The 22564-nt window shown below is 45.2% G+C and overlaps 1 protein-coding gene across 1 annotated transcript in view; it reads left to right on the plus strand.

The window, feature by feature from the left end:
- The window catches only part of LOC137375441 (arylacetamide deacetylase-like), an 86525-nt gene that overhangs the window by 47629 nt on the left and 16332 nt on the right, over positions 1–22564 (plus strand). Inside the window, exons 2-3 of the mRNA XM_068042672.1 lie at positions 7988–8210; positions 21641–21710. Coding sequence (XP_067898773.1) covers positions 7988–8210; positions 21641–21710 — 293 coding nt within the window. The remainder of the gene's footprint in view (positions 1–7987; positions 8211–21640; positions 21711–22564) is intronic.

A 22564-nucleotide genomic window follows, 5' to 3' on the forward strand; every position in this document is an offset into this window, starting at 1 on the left:
TTGAACAGATAGTAGTACCACCTAAATATCGACAAGGATTATTAAGGTTAGCACATGACATTGGTTTTGTAGGACATGGGGAATTCGGAAGACCAAATCATGCATAAGCCAACCTTATTACTGGTCAGGTCTTACAAAGGATGTGAAACAATTTTGTAGGACATGCCATACCTGTCAAATGGTGGGAAAACCACAACCTACCATAAAACCAGGAAATGAAGTATTAGTGTTGTTACCATTGCAGGGAGAACCAGTAAAAACATGGTTCAGTGGCCCATATAGAATGATCAAAAGAGTGGGTAAGGTAGATTACTTGACTGACACTCCTGATTGCTGGAAGCAGAACCGGTTGTGTCACATTAAAATGCTCAAACAATATTACCGCAGGGAGGAGGATAAGCCAGTACAGGTATGTCAGGTAATCGGGACTGTTGAGAAGGAAAAGGCTAATGAGGATGAGGTAGAAGTAGGCCTAGGAAATTCTCAGATTGAACCTCCAACTATCCAATTAGCGAATACAGAATGGCTAGAAAAACTAAACAATAGGCTTCTACACTTAGAGGCAAAACAGCTTGAAGTCCTAACCAGGGTTTTCACAACGTTTCAAAACGTTTGTAGGGATAAGCCAGGATGTACAACCTTAGCCGCATATGATGTGGGTTTAGGGGGAACCATTCCTTTAAAACGACATCCTTGTCGCTTAGGTCCAGACAGACAGGCCCAAGTGGAAGCAGAGGTACAATGCATGCTGAAGGGCAGCTTCATTGAACCTAGTCAGAATAGCTGGAATTTGCAGATTGTCTCGATGCTTAAACCTGGTGGGTCAGCTCAAATGTACATAGACTCTAGAAAAGTCTCTGTGGTAAAGAAGGCAGACTCCTACCCAAATTCTTATTTAAAGGACTGTAAGGACAGAGTGGGTAATACCATGTGTCTTAAAGAGTCAACTGTGTTGGAGGAAACCTGTCAAATTCCTTTGACAGCCCAGAATAAGAAAAAATCAGCTTCTGTTACACCAGACAGGGTTTCCAGTATCAAGTGATGGCACATAGGTTAAAGGGTGCTTGAGAAGCTTCTCAGAGAGTAATGAACCCAGTAGTGATCAGTGCTGCTAGCTGTGCAGTTCACCTAACTGAGGTGATGGACAATAGGGACACTTGAAGACTATGCTTGGAAATTTGAAATGGGTTATTTGGGACAAGTTTTTGCAAATTTAAAGCTGAAATGTTCTGGTGGAACTTGTTGCTGTAGTCTTAACATTTTAGAAAAGTGTATGCCTGTAAATGCGAAAGAAAATATGTTGGCATTTTTTTCACTTTGTATTTTTTGTACATTGTAATGAAACGCATTCCAGGAATGGTGTTTCGTTCCGCCAGGGTTGGAGGTGTTATGATCCTGTAGTTTTTTTTCAGGAAGAATGTGTTGTGCCTTTAAGGCTGGAAAAGGAGCCGTACAGCTTTGAGGCAGCAAGATCTAAAAACGGAGTCAAAGAATGCATTCTGCTTGCCCAGGATACAGCCATTTGGAGACTGTGATTAAAAGAGTGCATTCCCGTTGCCCGGGATATAGCCATTCAGGACCAGATACTGAGAGATATATTGTTACAATTTAATTTTGAACTGGCTTATAGTGGAAACAGACTGTTCTAACACAGAGAAACAGACAGACAGCTGTGTGTTAGCACCTGAAAGGAGATCTCAGACCAGTTAAACTGAAGGAAGAGAATTTAGTCTGTTTATTTATTATTCTCTTTCAAAATTCAAAAAAGTCAAGCCAAAACAAAGATCTCTGATAACTTATACTAAAGGAAGGGAAGATAGATTGTGACAATCTTTTACCCTTCAAAAATTCTAAAGCAAATTGATTCATTAAAAAGTGTTTGCAAATTGTTAATTGTTGAAATTCATCACTGGGGAAGGAAAGTATCAGTTTCAACTTCTGAATTAGACTACGGACTGTTCTACTGTTTGTCCTCATCGGACAGCTGTGAGGACTTCAAGCAACCTTAGACTATTCCACATTCGGCAGGAGCGTAAATATGCAAGGACTCTAATTTTTAATATTTAAATGTTGTTTATGTCTTAGTAGTGTTTAAGAATTTAGTTTTTCTAATTAAACATTTAATTTGTTGATTTAAAGACACCTGGTTTGGTTAGCCTCATTCAGAGGTTAATAGCTGGTACAATTTGGCTGGGTCTTTCTTTAATTTGGAAAGTTAAAATGATATGTTAGGTGATCTGTGGAGGGATGGGATTGAATTACCAGAGCATTTCTTCCTCCACAATCCGAATCAAATATTTTTATTGGGGGCTTTGTTTCCAGTTCCCACTTTGTAGGTCAAGATGCCTTTTGAGCTTATGTTATTTGGTGTAACTATTCTATTGGGACAATGTTTATGACAAAATTGATGTGCCTCATTCTTGGCAGGTGAGGGCCTAGCATGACAGAGGGAATGTGGAGTCGAGGTTACAATCAGGTCAGCCATGATCTTATTGAATGGCAGAGTAGACTCGAGGTGCCTAGTGGCCTACTCCTGCTCCTAATTCATATGTTTGTATGTTCAATTCAATGATAGTGGAGAGATTTGGGGCGGCACAGTGGCGCAGTGGTTAGCACCGCAGCCTCACAGCTCCAGGGACCCGGGTTCAATTCTGGGTACTGCCTGTGCGGAGTTTGCAAGTTCTCCCTGTGTCTGCGTGGGTTTCCTCCGGGTGCTCTGGTTTCCTCCCACATGCCAAAGACTTGCAGGTTGATAGGTTAATTGGCCATTATAAATTGCTCCTAGTATAGGTAGGTGGTAGGGAAATATATAGGTGGGGATGTGGTAGGAATATGGGATTAGTGTAGGATTAGTATAAATGGGGGGTTGATGGTCGGCACAGACTCGGTGGGCCGAAGGGCCTGTTTCAGTGCTGTATCTCTAAACTAAACTAAGATTGAGAGAGAAGGTGATGAGTTAGAGCTGAGTGTCATCACTGTGCATGTGTAACTGACACTGTGTTTTTGGGTGATATTGCCAAGAGGCAGCATGTAGGTGAGAAATAGCAGGGGACCAAGGATAGATCCTTGAGAGGACACCAGAGGTAACAGTGCAGGAGCAGGAAGAGAAGCATGACCAACTGAGAGGTCAGAGTAAAAAAAAACAAGCAAAAAGTACATGAAAGACAGAGATCGCAGAGACAAAATGTTTAAAGCACTAGTTTTCTTTCTGAGCACCATGGACCCCAGGGGTCCTCAAGGTTATAACATTTCTGTCTATCTGGGGCTGAGCTAATTCGAGAGGCAGCACCAGCCCGATAAATGTACCAAAACTGGGAGTAACCAAACAAGTAGGCCATTTAAGCTGTACAAGTGCTGGAAGGAACAACAGGTTGGCAGTTTGTTATATTAAAATTAGATTCCAGTTGCATCATATGGATATTCATGTGGCCATCTGATATTTACACTGTTTAAATGCTTAAGTCAACCATCTGTCCAAGGCTGCTGGAATACTGCAGTTTATGAAATGCGTTTAGAGAGCCCTAGAGTAAGACTTGAAATGGCATTTTAAGGCTAATTTGGAACCGTTCTTCATGGAGTTTATTTTGCTTTGTTTCCAGTTCCCACTTTGTAGGTCAAGATGCTTTTTGAGCTTATGTTATTTGGTGTAACTATTCTATTGGGACAGTGGGAACTTCCCAGACGTTTCTTAGAGGAAGAAGACAATAGGTGATGCAAGGGGTTAGGGTGGGGGAGGGTGGGCAGTGGGGACCAAGGTTGCCGTTCAGTTACCTTCAATTACAAGCAGAGGTCCATCTGTGTGTAACTGACAGCATTGGGTCAATAGAGTCAGATGCAGCCCGCGCGGCATGTGGGTCAGTAATTCTGGGACCAGTGAATCTGTTTTCTGGGAATTCCCTCAGGTTTGCACACTGTATACCCTCTCAGTTGGATGTAAAAGACCCCACTGCACTTTTTCAAAGAAGAGCAGGGGACATCTTCCTGGTGTTAAGAAGGATTTAAATGCACTTGAGGCTCTAGTTTTCATTTTCAGCTTATGTCACCTTTCTCCCTTTATACCTGTTCTGCAGAATAAATGTTGAGTGAGTCCTGGTTGCAGCAGGCTTGAGAGGCAAGTCACTGAGCCAAGGTGTCAGCCCTGGTTCAGTTGGTAGCACCCACTCCTCTGAGTCAAAATGTCATTGGCTCAAGCGCCATTCCAGAGTCTTGAGCACATAATTCAGGCCAACACTCCAAAACAGTACTGAGGGAGTGCTGCATTGCCAGATGTGCTACTTTTTGGATGAGATGTTAATCCAAGGCCCCGTCTGCCCAGTCAGTAAAAAATCCCTTGGCACTGTTGAAGTAACGCAGGAGAGTTCCGCCAATGTCCAGGTCAATCGTTTCCCTCAACCAGCATCGCTAAAACGGATTACTTAGTCATTATCCCATTGCTGTTTGTGGGAGCTTGCTGTCTGCAAATTGGTTGTTGCATTTCCTACATGAGAACAGTGACTGCACTTCCAAGTTACTGCGATGGCAGTAAAGTGCTTTGAGATGTCCTGAGATTGTGAAAGGCGCTGTATAAATGCAAGTTCCTTTTACTTTTATTCCCTTTTCTTTCTTTGAAACTTACAGAGAGGTGGCATGGGCTCGACAGGCTGCATGGCCTCCTTCTGTGCTGTAACCATTGTATGGTTCTGTGGATAGACACATGAACAGGACTTCTGTTGATCTTCCACTGAGGTTCTGGCAGCCAATCGCCAGGACCTCACCGTTTATTTCAGCGGCAGTGTGATCCCACTAGTGACATCACAAGACCAATACTTTGCACACGCAACTTGCCAACTTTGCCAAACCAGTCTGCAATGTGCCATGTATTTGGATCCACTCTGCAACCAGCTCATATGAACTCCAACTATGCTATTTGATTGTAAATGTAGGTAAATCAGTGGCACTTTAGTGTTCTCGTGAGACCTGGCCTACATTACTGAAACAACTATATTCTAAATTCAGTTGTAAGTGAGAAAAACTGGTAAGCAATCTACTTCCAGGACTCTCCCTTTCAAACACCCTATGAATCGTGAAATGACATGGAAGCTACAGCACAGAAACAGGCCATTCGGCCCAACTTGTCTATGGCTGTGTTGATACTCCATACGAGCCTCCTTCCACTTCATGTCACCCTATCAGCACAACCTATTCTTTTCTCCTTCATGTACTTATCCAGCTTCCCCTTTAATGCATCTGCTATTCACCCCAACTAATTGATGTGGTAATATGTTCTAAATTCTAACCACTCTCCTTGAATTTATTAGGCATTAACTTATATTTAGGTTCCCTTGTTTTCTAAGGAGTAATTTGACTCTGCCACTAACTCTCGGCTTATTCATTTTTGCTTTCTATTTGTTTCAGCCCCAGCCTGTGATGTAGTCTCCCTTCACTGTCAGGTCAAGGTCTAGGAGCTTACAGTGTGCAAGAAATTGTATATTCCATCACTAACTGCGCACTCTTTTAAAAGGGATCTAGAGAATTGCTTGAAAAGGAGGAAAATTGAAGGGCAGGGAGAGCAAGCATAGACAGCAAAGTTAGATTACACCAGCCCAAACTTAATGGGCCGAATGGCTGCTTTGTGTAACATTCTTTCGTTCTATGGTGCTATGGTGAAACTGACAGTGGGTGTGAAATGGGTCTTTATGAGTAGTGCAATATGAGCATTAAGCGGATTCGAAGCCCGTTTTACACCACAGTGGAAAAGCAAATCAGGTGGGATGAAAAACAAGCCACATTGTTTCTGATCAGCTCTGATGCCAAAAGGTCATGTCAACAACAGCTTGGATTTATGTAGACCCATTGACAAAGTAAAATGTCCCAAGGCTCTTCATAGGAGCATTGTCAAATGTAATTTGACACTGAGGCGCATAAGGAGATAATAGAATTAGTGACCAAAATCTTGGCCAAAGAGGTAGGTTTTAAGGAGTGACTTAAAGGATGAGAAAGAAAGATAGAGGAGCAGAGAGGTTTAGGGATGGAATTCCAGAGATTAGTGTTCTATTCCAGAAGGTCAGCTGGTGTAGGATGATACTGGAGCTAATCTTTACTCAGTCTTATATTTACTTACAGAGTGAAGCATTGCAAGTGTATACCTCCCAACATAACCACACATTTGGCTGAATTTTATGGATCCCCTGAGACGGGTTCGGAGGCGGGGGGAGGGGAGGCCCAAGAATTGAAATGGAGGGCGAAAGGCCCATTGCCTTTCCATTGCATCGGAATTACGTCTGGGGCAGGATACGACGACGATGGCCTTTCTGCCCAGAGGCCAATTGAAGACTTAAGTGGCCTATTACCAGCCACTTAGGGCCTCTTCCTGCCGCCACTGGGGTTTAACCAGTGGCGGGGTTGGGGGCGGAGGGGGGTGCCTCTGCCACTCAGAGAGGTCTCCCAGTACAATGAGGCGAACTGTCTGCAGGTTTGGGGTTGGGGGGCCCTCTTCCATGGGCAATCTGGGAAAAACTCCACATATGTTAATCCCCCTCCCCCTGCACTAAATGCCAACCCTACTCCTTCCCTCTCCAGGGCTTGCTGGTCTGGCCTCGGCAACCCCGCCTCACTTACCTTGGGTCTGGACTCCAGTGCTGGGCCTAGGTTCAAGGCCTTGTGCAGTACCGGCAGTGGCCACCGCTGCTGGTGGTGGTGCTGATACTACTGAGCTGTTGGCCAGCAGCTCTTGGATGCGACGTCCTATCTTTAAAGGAATGGGGCTCCCGGTGCTGTTAGACAGTGCTGGGGGGTCGGCGGGGGTGGGAGAGCTCCAGATGGCCGAGGCGGAGTTCCCCCTGCCGTTTCAGCCAGGTACTGTGTAGGACACTCTACCTGGTCTAAAGGTTCTAGCTTTACTCCGGGTATCTTTGGCACACATCAACTTGGATACTGTTCCACTAGATGTGGTACACCTTTATTACACAACTAAGCAATAGTACATGCTCATAATAATACTGGTTGCTTAGCAGCCCTGTGAGCCGGAGTCCATCTCGGTCGTCAATCCACCAATGAATCCTCTGTGCGTGACTTCCGGATGCCTGACCAAGCCACCCTAAACACTGCGGCAAAGATGCTTCGGTGGGCTCTTTCTTGATCCCTTTTTTTGCTATAGCCCTGTTTCATTTAAGGTAAAACCTGTTTTTAACTCCTTCAATTGGTCTGCGATTACCTCACTATCCTTTTGGAAAAACAAGTTATATGGCTACAGGCTAGGGCCTCATGTAGGGGTTTCAAGGCCCACTGCTTCAGATAACAATGACAGCTTCTCTGCTTCGTTATCTCTAGTACCGTTACCAATCATCGGACTGGCACAGACAGACATTTGTTTTAGCTCTAAACGAGCAAGGCTGAATGCTAGCAGTTTTGCAATTTAATAAGTTTTGCAGACCTTGCTAATTCTGACAAGGCAGTGTCATGACCAGAATTGACCATCTTGCCTTGTGTTTTCAAGCCCACAATACAGTTCATTAGATGTCTTCGGTCTGGGTACTCCGATGCTCCATGTTGCCACCATGAGACAGACTCCACACATACACAGGACTCCACCACAACCGGTCTACATTCATTAATATAAAAGAAATAAAAGAACAGTTACATGGTTAAAAAGTGATTGGACATTAAAAGGTAAAATAATACGTTGGCTTATAGCCAGGAGCCCCACTGTCGGCATAAAGTTCAGACCATTGTTTCAGTAAGTGGCTCTTTATATGTGCTAAAGTATAACCCAAAATAATGCCCTATACCTGCATATAATTAAACACAATTGATATACAGTTAACACTTAGGGCCTTGGCAGCTGAAGGCATGACCAGCAGTGATAGGGCAAACAAAATTGGGAATGCGCAAGAGACCAGAATTGGAGGAGCGCAGACATCTTGCAGGCATGTAGGACTGGAGGAGGTTAATGCACCTGTTCTAATGGTCAGGATAACCTGCATATCTGCTTCTCTTTGTCTAAATCTAGGCAGAGCTGACTGAACTCATTGGGTTCAAACATTACATGGAGGTGATGATGATCCTCACCGCGGCAGAGTCGGTGGGTCCCTTATCCGATGAAAATGTCACTGTGATGGACTCCACGTTTAACAAGGTCCCAGTTCGTGTCTACGAGCCAAGCAGCCGTCACCCGGGACTGAGGCGAGCAGTGATTTACATGCATGGTGGCGGATGGTGTTTAGGAAGTGCAAGTAAGTTGTAAAATCACCCTCTAAAGAACAAAAGAAAGATTTGTATTTGTATAGCACCTTCCCCAACCTCAGTATCTCCCAAAGCACTTTATAACCAATGAAGAACTTTTGAAATGTCGTCAGTTCTTCAGTATAGGCAGTCAGTTTGCATACAGCAAGGTACCATAACCAGCAATGAACTAAATGATGAGATAATCTATTTTGACAATGTCGGTCGCGGGATAAAAGTTGGCAATGGGGAGAATTCCCCTGTTCTTCTTGGAATAGTTCAATGGGATCTTTTACTTCCACCAGAGAGAGCAGATGTTGCCTCAGTTTAAAGCCTCATCTGAAGGACAGTGCCTCCAACAGTGCAGTACTCCCCCAGTGTTGCACTGGCATGCCAGCCTGGATTATGTTCTCAAGTCCTGCAGTGGAACTCGACCACATGACCTTCTGACTCGAATGTGAGAGTGCTATCCTCTCTGAAAAGGAGGCTCATACTGAAAGTGGAAAGAAAGAACTTGTAGCGCCTTTCTATTCTGTTGATGCATAGTAAGATCCCACATTCATTGAGTTCCATAAGTGACCAGTTAATTTGTTTTGGTGATATTGGTCAAGGGATAGATATTGCCTATTAACACGTAAACACTTCAAGCATTTTGTATGAAATTCCTTTGCTATTTCAAGGGAGGCCTTTTTCCATTTACTTTGAAATGAACGGGTTAAAGTCTGGTAAAATGTCCTGAAGTGTTTGCATGTACACACAGACTAATTTCGAGGTCAGAACATCAAAGGTCGTAGTTTGATTCCATTAGTTGTGCTGACTTTTTCAGGGTACTTTGTAGTGAAGTGCATAATGGATCACACTTAGAAATTGAATAATTAGTTATCACAGCAATCTGGGAATTTGTCCAATGGGGAAGTAATTCTTTTCAGTGTGCAATGTTCACTTGCTTCTACGATGATGCTAATTTTCCCTTGCTGTGCTGTTTGCTTATATACTGATTAGATAGTGTATGAGCTTTGGAATGAATGGTACCCCTCGGAGCTGGTTAATATGAGGCCGGCACCCAATGTGTTGTAAGTCCTGGCAGTGCTAGCGGGGGGTTGGTGGGTGGTAGTAAGAGTGTCTACAGTACTGGTAAACCCAGCAGGTGATACATTTTGAAAAATAAATCACCTGTTTGACCAGGTAAAATCGCTTGCCCCATCATCATCGCAGTTTATTCTTTGCTCCCCATGACGGATTTTTTTGCTGCGTCTCTATCAATTCTGCTCAGAGTGTATGTGGACGTTCGTGTCCTGAACTGGAATGACCCATCCCTTGTGCTGGTGCTCAGTGAGAGCTGGGCGAGCCCTACTGCCGAGCCCAATTCCCAGCTACAATGGAAGCTCCTGGTGAACAGGTGCCCTTTTACTGGTGACATCTACAATCGGAAGATGTAGACTTTTAACAACGTTGACCTCCATAGCACCTTCAACATAGCCAAACCTCAAAGATGAATTGAACACTGAGTTTAGGGGCATAGGGAGTGGTGGTGGGGGGCGGTGGAGTTGGTGGGAATGGCGTTGCAATGACTGAAAGCATGGCTGAAGAGAATTTTGAAAGCATGACAGAGCTTGAGAGCTTTGGGAAGGGCCCAGACTCATGTGAAGGAATCCAAACTCCAATTTAACTGCATGACATACAAGCTAAAGTGAATAAGTTGATGTCTGATATTCATTGTCTGAAAATAAACTGAATGCTTTTGGGCTCAAGCCACTTCCAAGGGGTGCTCCCTTGCTGAGAGAATATCAGGGTCATGGTAATGACCAGAACTTTCAAATGCAGGCAGGCTCATTTATCTCAGGCAGCACATGATTCAAGTGTTCTCCACCCAGTTGTATTGGCATTACAATTTAATGACATTACCAGCACCAAATCACCCACTGTCATCATCCTGGAGTCACCATTAACTAGAAACTCAACTGGACCAGTCACCTAAATGCCAAGGCTATTGGAGCAGATCAGCATGACTAACCTCCTGCCTCCCCAAAGCCTCTCCACCACATACAATGCAGAAGTCAGGGGTGTGAGAATATTCTCCACTTGTCTGGATGGGTACACCTGCAACAGCACTCAAGAAGCTTCACACCATGCAGGACAAAGAAGGCTGTTTGATCGGCACTCCATCTACCACTTTAAACACCCACTCATTCCATTACTGACTCAATGTAGCTGCAGTGTGTACGATCCACAGGATCCATAGGATGTACTGCAGCAACTTGCTAAGGTCTCGTCAGCAGCACTTGCAAAATGCATGACCTGTACTATCTAGAAGGACAAAGCCAGCAGGTGCATAGAAACACCATTATCACAGAGTGATGTAAATTGAGGAAGGTGTAAAAGGCCAGAATTGGAGGAGCGTAGATATCTTGGAGGGTTGTAGGGCTGGAAGACGTTTCAGAGACAGGGAGGGGCAACGTCATTAGAAGGATTTGGAAATAAGAATGAACGTCTTAAAATCAAGGCATTGCCAGACCTGGGAACTAATGTAGGCCAGTGACCATAGGGCTAATAGATGAAAAGGACTAGGTGCAACTTAGGATATGGGCAGAAGAGTTTTGTATGCTGGAATCAGCACATGGACGGCAGCGGTTCAAGAAGAAGGCCCACCAGCACCTTCTTAAGGGCAACTAGGTGACCTCCATATCCTGAGAATGTATTACAAAGAGAGGGGGAAGCAGGAGATTTGAACTTTATATCTTTCCATGGCCTGGGAATCTCAGCAGGCCACTTATCCTGCAGAGGTTTCAATCATCACTTTACTGATCTTAGCTAAAAGGTCGAACCGTCAATCTAAACAGATATTCATCCAGCTTCTTTTTTAAGATGTTAGTTGACGGCTCTACCTGCTGTAGATGGCAGCCAAACCTATGAAAAGATAAGCCTCGTGAAAGATCATCTTGTCAAAAGTGACTAGCCATCACTAATTCTTTTGAAACGAAACATGAAGAAGCGAGTTTCAATCTCCCTATTTCTCACATAGTTGAGGAAATGATCAGAAATAAATTGGACAGTTTTGAGAGCTAGATTGGTCTGTCGCTTAAGCTCAAATGGTATTCAATGGAAGCCTCTGGTTGAAAACAGTTGGACCTTCACAAAACAGCAGAGGTTGCTCCACACACAGAGGAAGAAGCAGGGTCGAGCTGTAGTGAACAAAGTACAGGCCAAAGGAAATGGCTCATCTGTGGTAATAATAACCGCAAGCCGGATATTTATTTTACACACACTCAACATGTGATCAATAGGTAGAAGTCTGAATCAAAAATATTGGAAGAAAACCCTAAAAACTCCTATTGGGATATCTCCAAGGCAGATATATCAAATTTCTGAGTGAGCGCTAGCAGTGAGGTACTTGCCTATGGGCCCACTATCTGTGATTTTATATTCATTGAAATCAAGCGGCAGAAAATCACAGAGTACCCATGCTTTTCTGATATGTGTTGCCAGGGTTCCCTTCCACCATTGAGTAGCCAGAACGTTACTCCCCCTGCCAGAGTATTTGATGCTTCATGTGATGCAGAGAATAACATTGTCCAAGATGCTTTAGACGGAGACAAGAATGGGAAGGTGGCTGAAGTCAAAATGGCGGCAGTGCAAAGCTCACTAGGAAATCAACATTCTTATGGACAATTTAAGCTAAAAAAATTGTCTATTATTAAAGGAAGCCCTTAATGAGAAAGAAGTGATCAAAATTGAAAGACCACCCGCAAATCAAGATGAAAGTAGATGGAGGAAAATTTCCATAAGTCTTGTTTTCTGGCCTGGGGTTCGTGCAGTGTGATCGCCCCGGCACCCTGTCCTGTTGAAGCAGGCAACGGCAAACCTCCTGCTACCACCTCGTCAGTGGGGGGGACCAGCAGCGTGCATGGCTAGCACATGTTTCAGCTAGTTTGCTTGGCTTAAAGGCAGCCTGCCCCTTCTTGCACTCATGCAACAGGAGCTGATGCAAATGCGTCTAGAAGGATTAGCTGGAAAGAAAAGCGCAGCAAATGGAGCAACAGGCAAGAGAGAGTGCTCCCAGGTTTTCTGATGCAGCACGAAAGCCATTAGTGATGGAGGTCACACTGAGGAGAGACACCATGTTTCCACAGGGAGCCAGGGGGCTCTCAAGGCAAAGAGAAGAGAATGGGAGCAGGTGACCAGGGAAGTCAATTCCTGTAGCCTAGCTCTGAGGACATGGCAACAGTCCTGCAAGAAGTTCAATGTTGTTCAGTGGTGAAGCTCCGTGAATGCATCTTCACACTACATCTCCTACCCACCACACCAGCAGCCTCTCACGCTGCTCAATGCACCACACACCCATCACTCACCCAGCAGCAATCAGTACTCATGACCAACATTCAGATACTCTAAATCACCCTCACACAATGCAGCCAGCCTCACACCTAGCTCTCACTGCTTTTACATACCTTGAGCTATTCAACTATCGCAGGCACATTGCAACACACTCACTGATATTCTGCCCTCTCTCTTGCAGGACAAGGTTGCTTGCAACTGCAGGGAGCAACAGAGAACTGGTGGGAAACAGACACACCTGCAGGTCTTAAGCCCTCTGGAGGGGCCAATGCTCTGTATCATGGGGCCGGCTGCCACTGAGCCTGTCGTATCGGCTGTTGATGAGAATATTGAGGATATCAGTATGCTCCTGCTTTATGGCCCTTTTCAAATCACACTTCACCCTCATCCTGCTTTCTGGCGTGAAGGGCAAGCTGTAGGTGGTATGACCATGGACCTCCTGCTTTCAACCCCTCCCTCTAACCCTCCCTTTCTGCATGTTTGCTTTCAGAAACCCAAAATCTAACACCGAGGCCTCAGTATGAAGGGAGAGAGTCACATGAGACCTTTGATGAAGAAGCACCAGCAGTTGATCTCACAATCGTAGCCACCAGCTCAGAAACAGGCCCTGCGCAAACTTTACACGGGAGTGTAGATTTGGGATCTGCAAGTGGTGAGTCACTGGGAACGAGTGCAGCCAGGCCAGGGGGGAAAGGATGGTGAGTGTGCCAAATTCCTGAAGGGTGTGACTGCAGATGAGTTCTGCTGCAGGGAACTCTGATAAGGATTTCAGTGGGGCAGTGATCAGGATGTGCACAATGAGATGTTTGGTGCTTTGGCAGGTCTGCCAGAGAGCCTGTAGTTACTGTCAAGGGGCATGGAGGGGTCCGGCTCCAACATGGCACAGGGCGTTGTGCAGAGCATGGAGCTCATCCTTTCCAGAGTGAAAGTGGTGGCCAACTCCATGATGGCATTTGTGGACTCAGCCGTTATGTAGCATATGATCAGTGATCAGCTTCTATTGCAGCACAAGCAGAAGCCACAGTGAGGCCATGAGCTCTTTCCTTATGGCCAGGCAAGCCCAGCTTGCTCCCATACAGGCTCAGACTGCTCCCATCATGGCTGCAAATACCAGTGCTCAAAGGGACTTGCAGACTTTAAGAGCAGTCCAGCAATCTGTGCTCCAGTAGATTACTAGGATTGCTGAGGTGTCACTCCAGGGGAGTGGCAGTCGCTCCATGGTGCATAAACTTACTGCCCTCTCTCAGGATGAGAGTATTCGTGCTCCCACCACTGCCACTCCACCAGTGCCCTTGCTGTTGCCTCTCAGCCAACCAACCCAGACTGCTTCCGCCCATGCTGAGGTGGTGCATTCCAAAGCCAGGTCATCAAGGCCCAGAGCTACTTGAGGTTGTCCTACAAGACCATCTGAAGTCTCCCCCACTGAAATTCAGCAGCCTTTCACAGGTCATGCTGCAGCCACTGGGATAGCACTGTGTAGAAGCACTATGCCAGGCAAAATGCATCTGCAAGACAGGCACCACGGGAATGTAGAAGGGTAATTAGTTGAGTATTGTATGGAGCATTAGATGTGTTGTTGGATAAAGTTGGTGTGGAATGGCTATTTTGTGGTGTCTTTCATTTGGAATTTTGACCAAGAGGATTTGTGATGGTCTATAACAGAGGGATGGTAAGGTGGGGAACTGTTGAACAACCGGGATCTGGGGTTTCATTCAGGGAACCGGAGTCTGATGATGCGCTCACAGATAGACAATCCGGAATGTGAATGTGCTGGCTACCCCCATCCTTCCTCCTCCTCTTCCTCCTCCTCTTCCAGCTTTTCTCCTCCTTCTCCACTTCCTCCACCTCATCCTCCTCCTCATCCTCCTCCTCCTGAGGTGGTCACCGAACCCATGGTGACAAAGGCCACGCCCTCATGATGGCCAAGTTGTGGAGGATGCAGCAGACCACCATGAATCAGGACACCCGCTCCAGCGAGTACTGGAGGGCTGCTCCCGAGTGGTCCAGGCAATGAAACCATTGCTTCAGCACTCATCTCAAGGGCAATTAGGAATTGGCAATAAATGCTGGCCTTGCCAGTGATGCCCACATTTCATGATCGAATAAAAAAAACCCAATGGTCTGCTCGATGATGTTCCTCACTACAACATGGCAGTTACTGTATGAGTGTTGGCCACGTGCGGTTGGGTTGTGGAGGGGAGTCATCAATCAGGTTAGAGCTGCCAAGTAACCGGCTTCTGGTTTGACGTGGTGGCTGAAAGATTGATGGACTGGTGGACTGCTGCAAAATAAGTGCATCATAACTGCTGCCAGAATAGCAGGCATTCACCTGATGTGCTGGGCATGGTCGCATATCAACTGTACTCTGCAGTTTCGGCACATCTCACCGTTGAGATACGGTGTCCGCAAAGCCAAGTGTAAGCAGTTTGTGGCACCCTGGACCATGGGGAAGCCTGCTATCCTGGCAAAGCCAAGTTTGCACTCTTCTTGCTTCTCTCTGTTTAGAGAGAAGACAATGAAGTCCCCTGTCCTGGTGTGCAGAGCCTCTGTGGTTTCCCACATGCAGCAATTCATGGCGAACTGCGAGATATTTGCTATGTCACCTGTTCCAACCTGGGAAGATCCACTGGCAAAAAAATTCAGGGCCGCCGTCACTTTGATGGCCAATGGCAGCGCTGCCCTCAACCTGCTGTGAGGCTCCAAGTGCTGGTGCAATTCTGTGGCCTTTTCTCTTGTTGAAATGCTGCCACCGAACACACGGTTTCTGGCTTAGGTGCACGCAGGAGAAGTGCTCTCTGAAGAGGCAAGGTGAGTAAAGCCTGCTGCGAACAGCCCTCCTCCTCTGCAAGCATCTTGTCTTCTTTGCTATCTCTGCTTCATCTCCTTCTGATGCTGCAGCACAAAGGAACTGCAGCTATAGTCCCCATGACTGGGAACAAGTGGTGTACTCAGAGGCCTTTCAGTAGCACTCAGCTCCTTCCCAAAATCCAGCATCACTCCCTGCAGACTTTACCAACCTTTCTGAACTCTTACAATAACCCAGAACTCCTCTAAATTAGAGTCATAGACGCATTATGGCACAGAAGGAGGCCATTTGGCCCATTGAATCCATGCCAGCTCTCTGTGGAGCAATCCAGTCAGTCCCAATTTCCCATTCGATCCTTGTAGCCCTACAAGGCTATTTTCCTCAAGTGCTCATCCAATTTCCTTTTGTAATCATTCATTGTCTCCGCTTCCACCACCCTCGTGCTGGAAAATGGGATTAGAAGTTAGGTGCTTGATGGCCGGGACAGACACGATGGGCCGAAGGGCCTGTTCCTGTGCTGTATAACTCAATGACTCTATGACCACTTGCTGCATAAAAATATTCTTCCTCACATCCCCTCATATCTCATGCCCTAAACCTTAAATCTGTGTCTCCCGGGCCTTGTACCATCAGCTAATGGGAACAGCTTTTCTTTGTCTACTTTATCTAAACCTGTCATAATCTTGCACACCCCTGTCAAATCTCTCTTCAATCTCCTTTGCTCCAGCAAAATGTGCCCCTCCGTCTGCGTGCGGGGTTACCAGCTTCGTGGAGGCAGCCTCCTGGGGGCAGGCTGGGGTTTATCAGAGCCGAAGATCGAAGACTCACTGCCTCAAAGTGGGGGCTGCCAGCAGGACATACCATACCCACCGCCCAAACGCTTCCATTGGAGGGGTTTCCCCTCCACTCAAAGCTACTGGCTTGGCGCCTCTGAAAATTTCATTTAGATTTACGCCTCTGAGGGTGCCTCCACATTGAGGCACCCACATGTTCTCCGACCTCTCCTGTGGGGCTGCCGAGGCTCTAGAGTTCCCGACTCACTGATAGGACCAACAACATCTGGAGCCCGCCCCCATGTCCTTACTAGGATGGCGAGCTCGAAGGCAGCCAATTAGGAGGCCAACTCCTGGAAGATTGATTGGCCAGTCTCCCTCTGGCAAGTGCAGGCTCGGGTCCCCCATTTGATCCCAAGGTGGGGATCCTGAAGCTAATGGCAAAATTCTGCCCATTAGTTCTCTTGTATCTAAAAAGTTGTCATGCAGGCCCCTACCTGCCAAGAATGAGGCATATTAATTTTGCCACATGGACACTAAATTCCAAATTGTTGCTGGAAAGAAGAGAAGGCCTGTGACAAGGGGTTGTTAGGCCCCTGGCTGGAAAGACATTTTGCATGTTAACAGACAGTAATTGGAATAAAGGAGCTATCCCCTGCTCCAATACAATACACAATGGCCAGGACTGGTTAGACCAGCTGGTCACATAACTACCTGGCCGTTCCAGAGTTTTCTTTTAAACTGGCCACAGAGAGTTGAAAGGCAGAAAAAGCAGAATGCTGCTGGACTGAGGAAGACCTCCTGTCTGTTTGCCTGCTCCCATCTCTTTTTCAGCAGCTTCTGAATGCATTGAAGACACATCAACCCCAAGAGAGAAAAGTCTCCTACAGTGAACAAGGTTTAAGAAGAATACTGGGCCCCAATGAAAAGCAAGAGCTCCAAGACCTGTAACAAAAACTCTTCAGATATTGCCTCAAATTTTTCCACTTGATTTCTTCTGCGCTTTTCTGTCTCTATTTGCATCTGTGTATCACGTATGAATGCTAGCGTGGGCACGTTGTGTATCCACAGGCGTTAACCAAATTAGAGTTTAAGTTGAATAAAATTTCACTTTTCTTCTTTAAACCTAAGAAAGCCTATTGTGCTCATTTCTTTGCCGTATAATTGGAAGGTGGAGAACAAGGATTAAACTCTGTTACAGTAAGACCAGGTGAAGGCTAAAAGGGAACTCTAGACCTCTTTCTCACTTGGTCATAACAAGTTTTGCTGCAGTGTTTTGATGAATTTATATGAAAATCATCCTCATTTTGTATTCATGAAGGGCATTGCAGGTTTGGCACGGAACAAGGTGAACAGGTTGTGAGACCTCTCAGTGCGAACAATCAGAAGAGCCTGTCAGTTCTGTTATGCTCGGAAAAAGCTGCGATGAACTGAACAATGAGTTGGAGGAATTATGAAATAAAACGTCAAGTTTTGAACTGAACCACAAGAAAATGGGCACATTTGTATCACAGACAAAATGGAGTAGTGGCCAGGTGATCACTCATGTACTGGCAATAAACACTTCCATCTGTTGAGGATGAAACTCGTTAACCTCATCTGAATTAGATCTGCGGAGAACCCATTGAAATTGAGAGGAGCACCATTACATATTGATGACTCCTATCTACAGGAATGAACTAATAAAAGCTCTGTAGACAGACTGACTCACAGCCCAAACCAAGATGAATAGGTGTGAAGTAGCACTATTGTAACAGAATGGTCCCATTCAGATACCAACAGATAGCCATGGTTTCCATATCCTGGACCATTGTGTGGCCACACCAGGGGAGAGGGCCACATGTCTCCTAACAGAACCACTAATGTGGTAGATGTTTTACTTTAAAAGGTAGCCCTCTGGAGAGAGAAAGAGAGATGTCAAGAAAAGACCACAGAAAGCCAGTCCAGCCAAAGGCTGTGAGATTGGTGCAGCTAAGGAAAAAGCCCTGCTGCTGATACTATACTTCAACTTGCTGCAACAGAGAACTAACCAGCAGAAATCTACAACACGTCAGCAAGTTCATGATTACAACAATCCAGGCCTGCACCTTTGAACCACAAACTCTTATATCACTTTGGACTTTAATTGCATCTTACCCTTCTATCTATCTATCTGTTCTTATGTGTGTGTGAATGCATGAGTGGGTGAAGGTTGCGAAGAATTCGCATTTGCTGTTCAAATAAAAATTTAACCTTCCTTTATTAAACCTACGAGAAAACCAGTCATTTGTCTGTTTATTTGACCCTTAAAACACTCAGGGACTAACACACCATATTTTTAACAAAACACGAACTGTGGTCAAGTGAAAAGTGGAAGCCACCCACACCACTTATGACTTATCCGTAATAAATAATTAAGTCATCCTGACTCTGGTGAGCACAAACTGATGTTTTTAGAAAATATTTTTTTGTTATATATGATGTTGCGTTGAAACCAGTTTCAAAGAAAGTACTTGCATTTATATAGCACCTTTCACAGACTCAGGATGTCCCAAAGCACTTTACAACCAATTAAGTACTTTATTTGAAGTGAAGTCACTGTTGTAATGCAGGAAATAAGCAATCAATTTGTGCACAGCAAGGTCCCACAAACAGCAATGTGATAATGACAAAATGATCTGTTTTAATGATGTTAGTTGAAGGATAAATATTGGCTAGGACACTTGGGGAGAACTTCCCTGCTCTTCTTCGATACAGTGCTGTAGGATCTTTCACATCCAGATAAGAGGGCAGACAAGGGCCTTGTTTCAATGTCCCATCTGAAAGATAGCACCTCCAACAGTGCACGACTCCCTCAGTACTGTACTGGGAGTATCAGCCTAGATTACATGCTCAAGTCTCTGGAGTGTGACTTGACCCCCAACCTTCTAACTCAGAAATGGCAGCTATGTTCAGTGGTAGCACTCTTGTCTCTGAACTTTGCAATAACCAATCCTTATTCTGTGGAATGGGTATAAACAGTGAAAGGTAAGATCAGCTGGAAAAGAAAACTAGAACCTGAAGAGAATTTTAATCCTTCTTAACAGCAAAATTGGAGAGCTGTGATGTCTTAGGCACTTAGTTCCTCCTCAACTTTGCTGGTATGGTAAGATACAGCTATATCATATAGTGTTACGTAACTGCAGCATTCTTTTGGGTGAATGAGTCATGTGCTGAGCAGTGATCTCAGATCTACTCTACCATAAATCCAGATTGTGACCCTTTCGACCAACCTTTCCCTCTCTTAGGCCCCATTATCCCTATAGCCCCAGCTCCCAGACTTCATTATCCCTTCTCGGAAATGAGCAACCATCACCCTCAGTAAATAACGAATTGAACAATCCTTTATTTATTGAATAATGTAGCCTTTATTGAATCCACTCCATTTATTTGGAAACAACAATCTGATCTGATTTGGTAGCTATTTGGCATTAAAAATTCCTTGCATACTGCTATCTAACTGCTAGCAAATAACTCCATTGTACTTGACAAACTGTTCATTGCAGTTGTTGTAAAGTGCAACAGTGCTAGTTGGTGGCAGTAGAAAGTATTACATGATATCTGATTATTTAATTCTCATTATATTATTTAATTCACATCAGCTCAGCTCTGCTGTAACACTTCCGTTCTGACTCACAGACTGTGGATTTAATATAGGGTTGCCAACCCCTGAGGTCTCCAGGAATTAAATACTAATCTCCAGGACACTGCTGCGAACAACTCTGGTGAACAATCAAAGGGCCATTAAAAAGATTTCTGTGTTTATTCTTCATTTTCTTTGAACTCTTCCATTTATAAAAGGAAAAAATATTGGTGATGGGACAAAAGGCTACTTGATTGACTCAAAAATCAGCCAATCAGGTAACAAAGAGTCTATTTGCTTTCCAATTGGCCGTGCAAAGGCAGAGTGCCGTGAGGATGGACGTGCGTTGGGGTGGGACAGTTACAGGGGCGTTGGTCATATGCTGAAACCTGCAGGAATAACTCCAAGCGGAGTTGGCAACCCTAGTTTATGTTAAACTGTTAAAAATATCAAGCTTTGCCAGTCTCCTGATTGACGCCCCTCCCCAAATTGGCATGATCGTAACATTGTGGGAACAGTAGCATAGTGGTTTTATGTGACTCATATTCCAGAGGCTCGGAATAATGAGAAATGAGTTTGATTCCCACCATGGCTGCTGGAGAATTTAAATTCAGATAATTATATACATCTGGAATGAAAATCTAGTATCAGTAATGATAACCGTGTAACTACTGGATTGCTGTTAAAACCCAACTGATTCACCAGGCTGGATTTTATGTAACCAGTGGGGGTCCCGACCCTGAGCCCAAAAGGCGAGGGAAACCCCGCCTCATCCCTTTGAAGGATCCTCCCCTGCCCCGGCTGCATTTCACGGCACTTGGGCAATTAACTGCGGGGATTCCGCCTCCAGGATCTGCCAGTCAATCAGAGGACTGGCAGCTCAGTAGTCTCAGCAGCGCTACCAGGAGCATTGGCCACTGCTGGAACTGCAGCTGTCACTTGAAGTAGAGCAGCTATGGAGCCTGAACTGCAGGGTAAGTGGGGGTGGATTTGCTGGGGCAACTCAGGCAAGCGCCTGGCAAGGGGTGGGGGTGGGGGGAGGTTTCTGAGGCCAGTGGTGGGTAGTGGCACAGGGGTGGCCTTTGATGCTGTGGGCCCTCATTGGACCATGATTGCCCATGGAAGAGGACCTCCCCTTGCCCAAGTTATACGGAGGCTGCGTTGATTACTGGACAGCCACCTCACATGGCAGAGGCACCGACCGCTGCTGATAAAATACCAGTGGCGCTGGGAAGAGGTCCTTAAGTGGCCACTTATGGGCCTCAGTTGGCCTCTGGATGGGAAGGCTGTCCTCGGCCTTCCCCGCCCCAGACTAAATTCAAAGGCATCGGGAAGGCACTCTACCCCCACCTTCCCATGCAATTTTATGGCCCCACCCCGCCTCCATTCCCGTCCCTCGGGGGCCCATACAATTCAGTCCAGAAGGAAATCTGCTGTCCTTACCTGGTCTGGCCTACACGTGACTCCAGACCCACAGCAATGCGGTTAACTCTTAACTGCCTTCTGAAATGTCCTAGCAAGCCACTCAGTTATCAAGAAGGCAGCTCATCAGCACCTTCTCAAGGGATGGGCAATAAATGCTGACTTTGCCAGCGATGCCTACAACCTGTGAGTGATCAACCAGCCAGTAATCAATTTTGGCTGTTTGTGGGACCTTGCTGTGAAAAAGTGGCTGCTGTGTTTGTTGGTGTATTGGTACCAACGTTTTAAGTGTGATTTATTATCTGTGAATTGCTTCAGGGTTGTGGTAAAATGAATTACAAATCCAAGTTCTTTCTTTGTGTCGAGCCAGCTGTTCCTCTTGAGTTTGGAGGGAAGGTGGTGGCAGGGGGTGTTCCTCCATATTTTCTTTGTAAGTTATTTGAACTGAAGCAGTTTAAATGGTTTTGATGCTGCAGATCATTTGATCTTTTGTTTCTTTTTCAGAAATGCAACCATATGATGTCCTGTCAAGAAAAAGTGCGACCGAACTGAATGCAGTCATAGTTTCTGTTGAGTAAGAACTGTTACTGCCCTTTGTTCTCATAATGGGACGCCATTGGAAGAGAGGATGATTGATTATGTTTGGACCCTGTAACTGTGCAAAGTACTTAAAAACACTCTTGGGATTGTCAAAGTCAATTTTAATCAATAAGAAAAGGAGTAGTTTTGATAGATTGATGAAGATTGTTGAGGGGATTTTGATGAGCTTATTGTAATTTCTCTGGATGTTTTCGACAGACTAATTGTTGTTATTGTACAGCACAAGGTGTATTGGGGAATTAACAAAACAAACGTGAAGAACAGAGTTTCAGAACGGGGAAAAGCTGCTTCAGAAAAGGGATCTTGTTGATCAGTTAAATGTCGAATTATAAAAATGACAGGTCAATGCTCGTGCTATTTAGACATCCTTTCATTATTCATGCTGAGATGTGGGCGTTGCTGGCATTTATTACCCATGCCTAGTTGTCCTGAGAAGGTGGCGGTGGAACCGCCTTTTTAAGCTGCCGGTAATGGTTTGTCACAACTGAATGGCTAACGAGGCCACGTCAATGGGTAATTAAGAGTCAACCACATTTGTGTAGGACTGGAGCCACAAATAGTCCCAGACCTAGCAGCAGGTTTCCTTCCCTGAAGGACATTAGTAAACCAGTTGGTTTTTATGACAGATCGCTTTTACTGTTTGCAGCTTTTTATTTCGAAAGTATTTTTTAACTTATTTCAAATTGTTAAACTGCCACAGTGGAATTTGAATTCACATTCTCTGCACTATTAGTCCAGGCCTCTGGATTACTAGTCTAGCCACCACTACACGACCATATCCCAGGGAGCGTGTCCTAGAATCTATCTCCATAGCCCATTATTCTGTCA

Source organism: Heterodontus francisci, chromosome 11 (assembly GCF_036365525.1).
Source record: "Heterodontus francisci isolate sHetFra1 chromosome 11, sHetFra1.hap1, whole genome shotgun sequence".
In the NCBI taxonomy this organism is placed as follows: Eukaryota; Metazoa; Chordata; class Chondrichthyes; order Heterodontiformes; family Heterodontidae; genus Heterodontus; species Heterodontus francisci.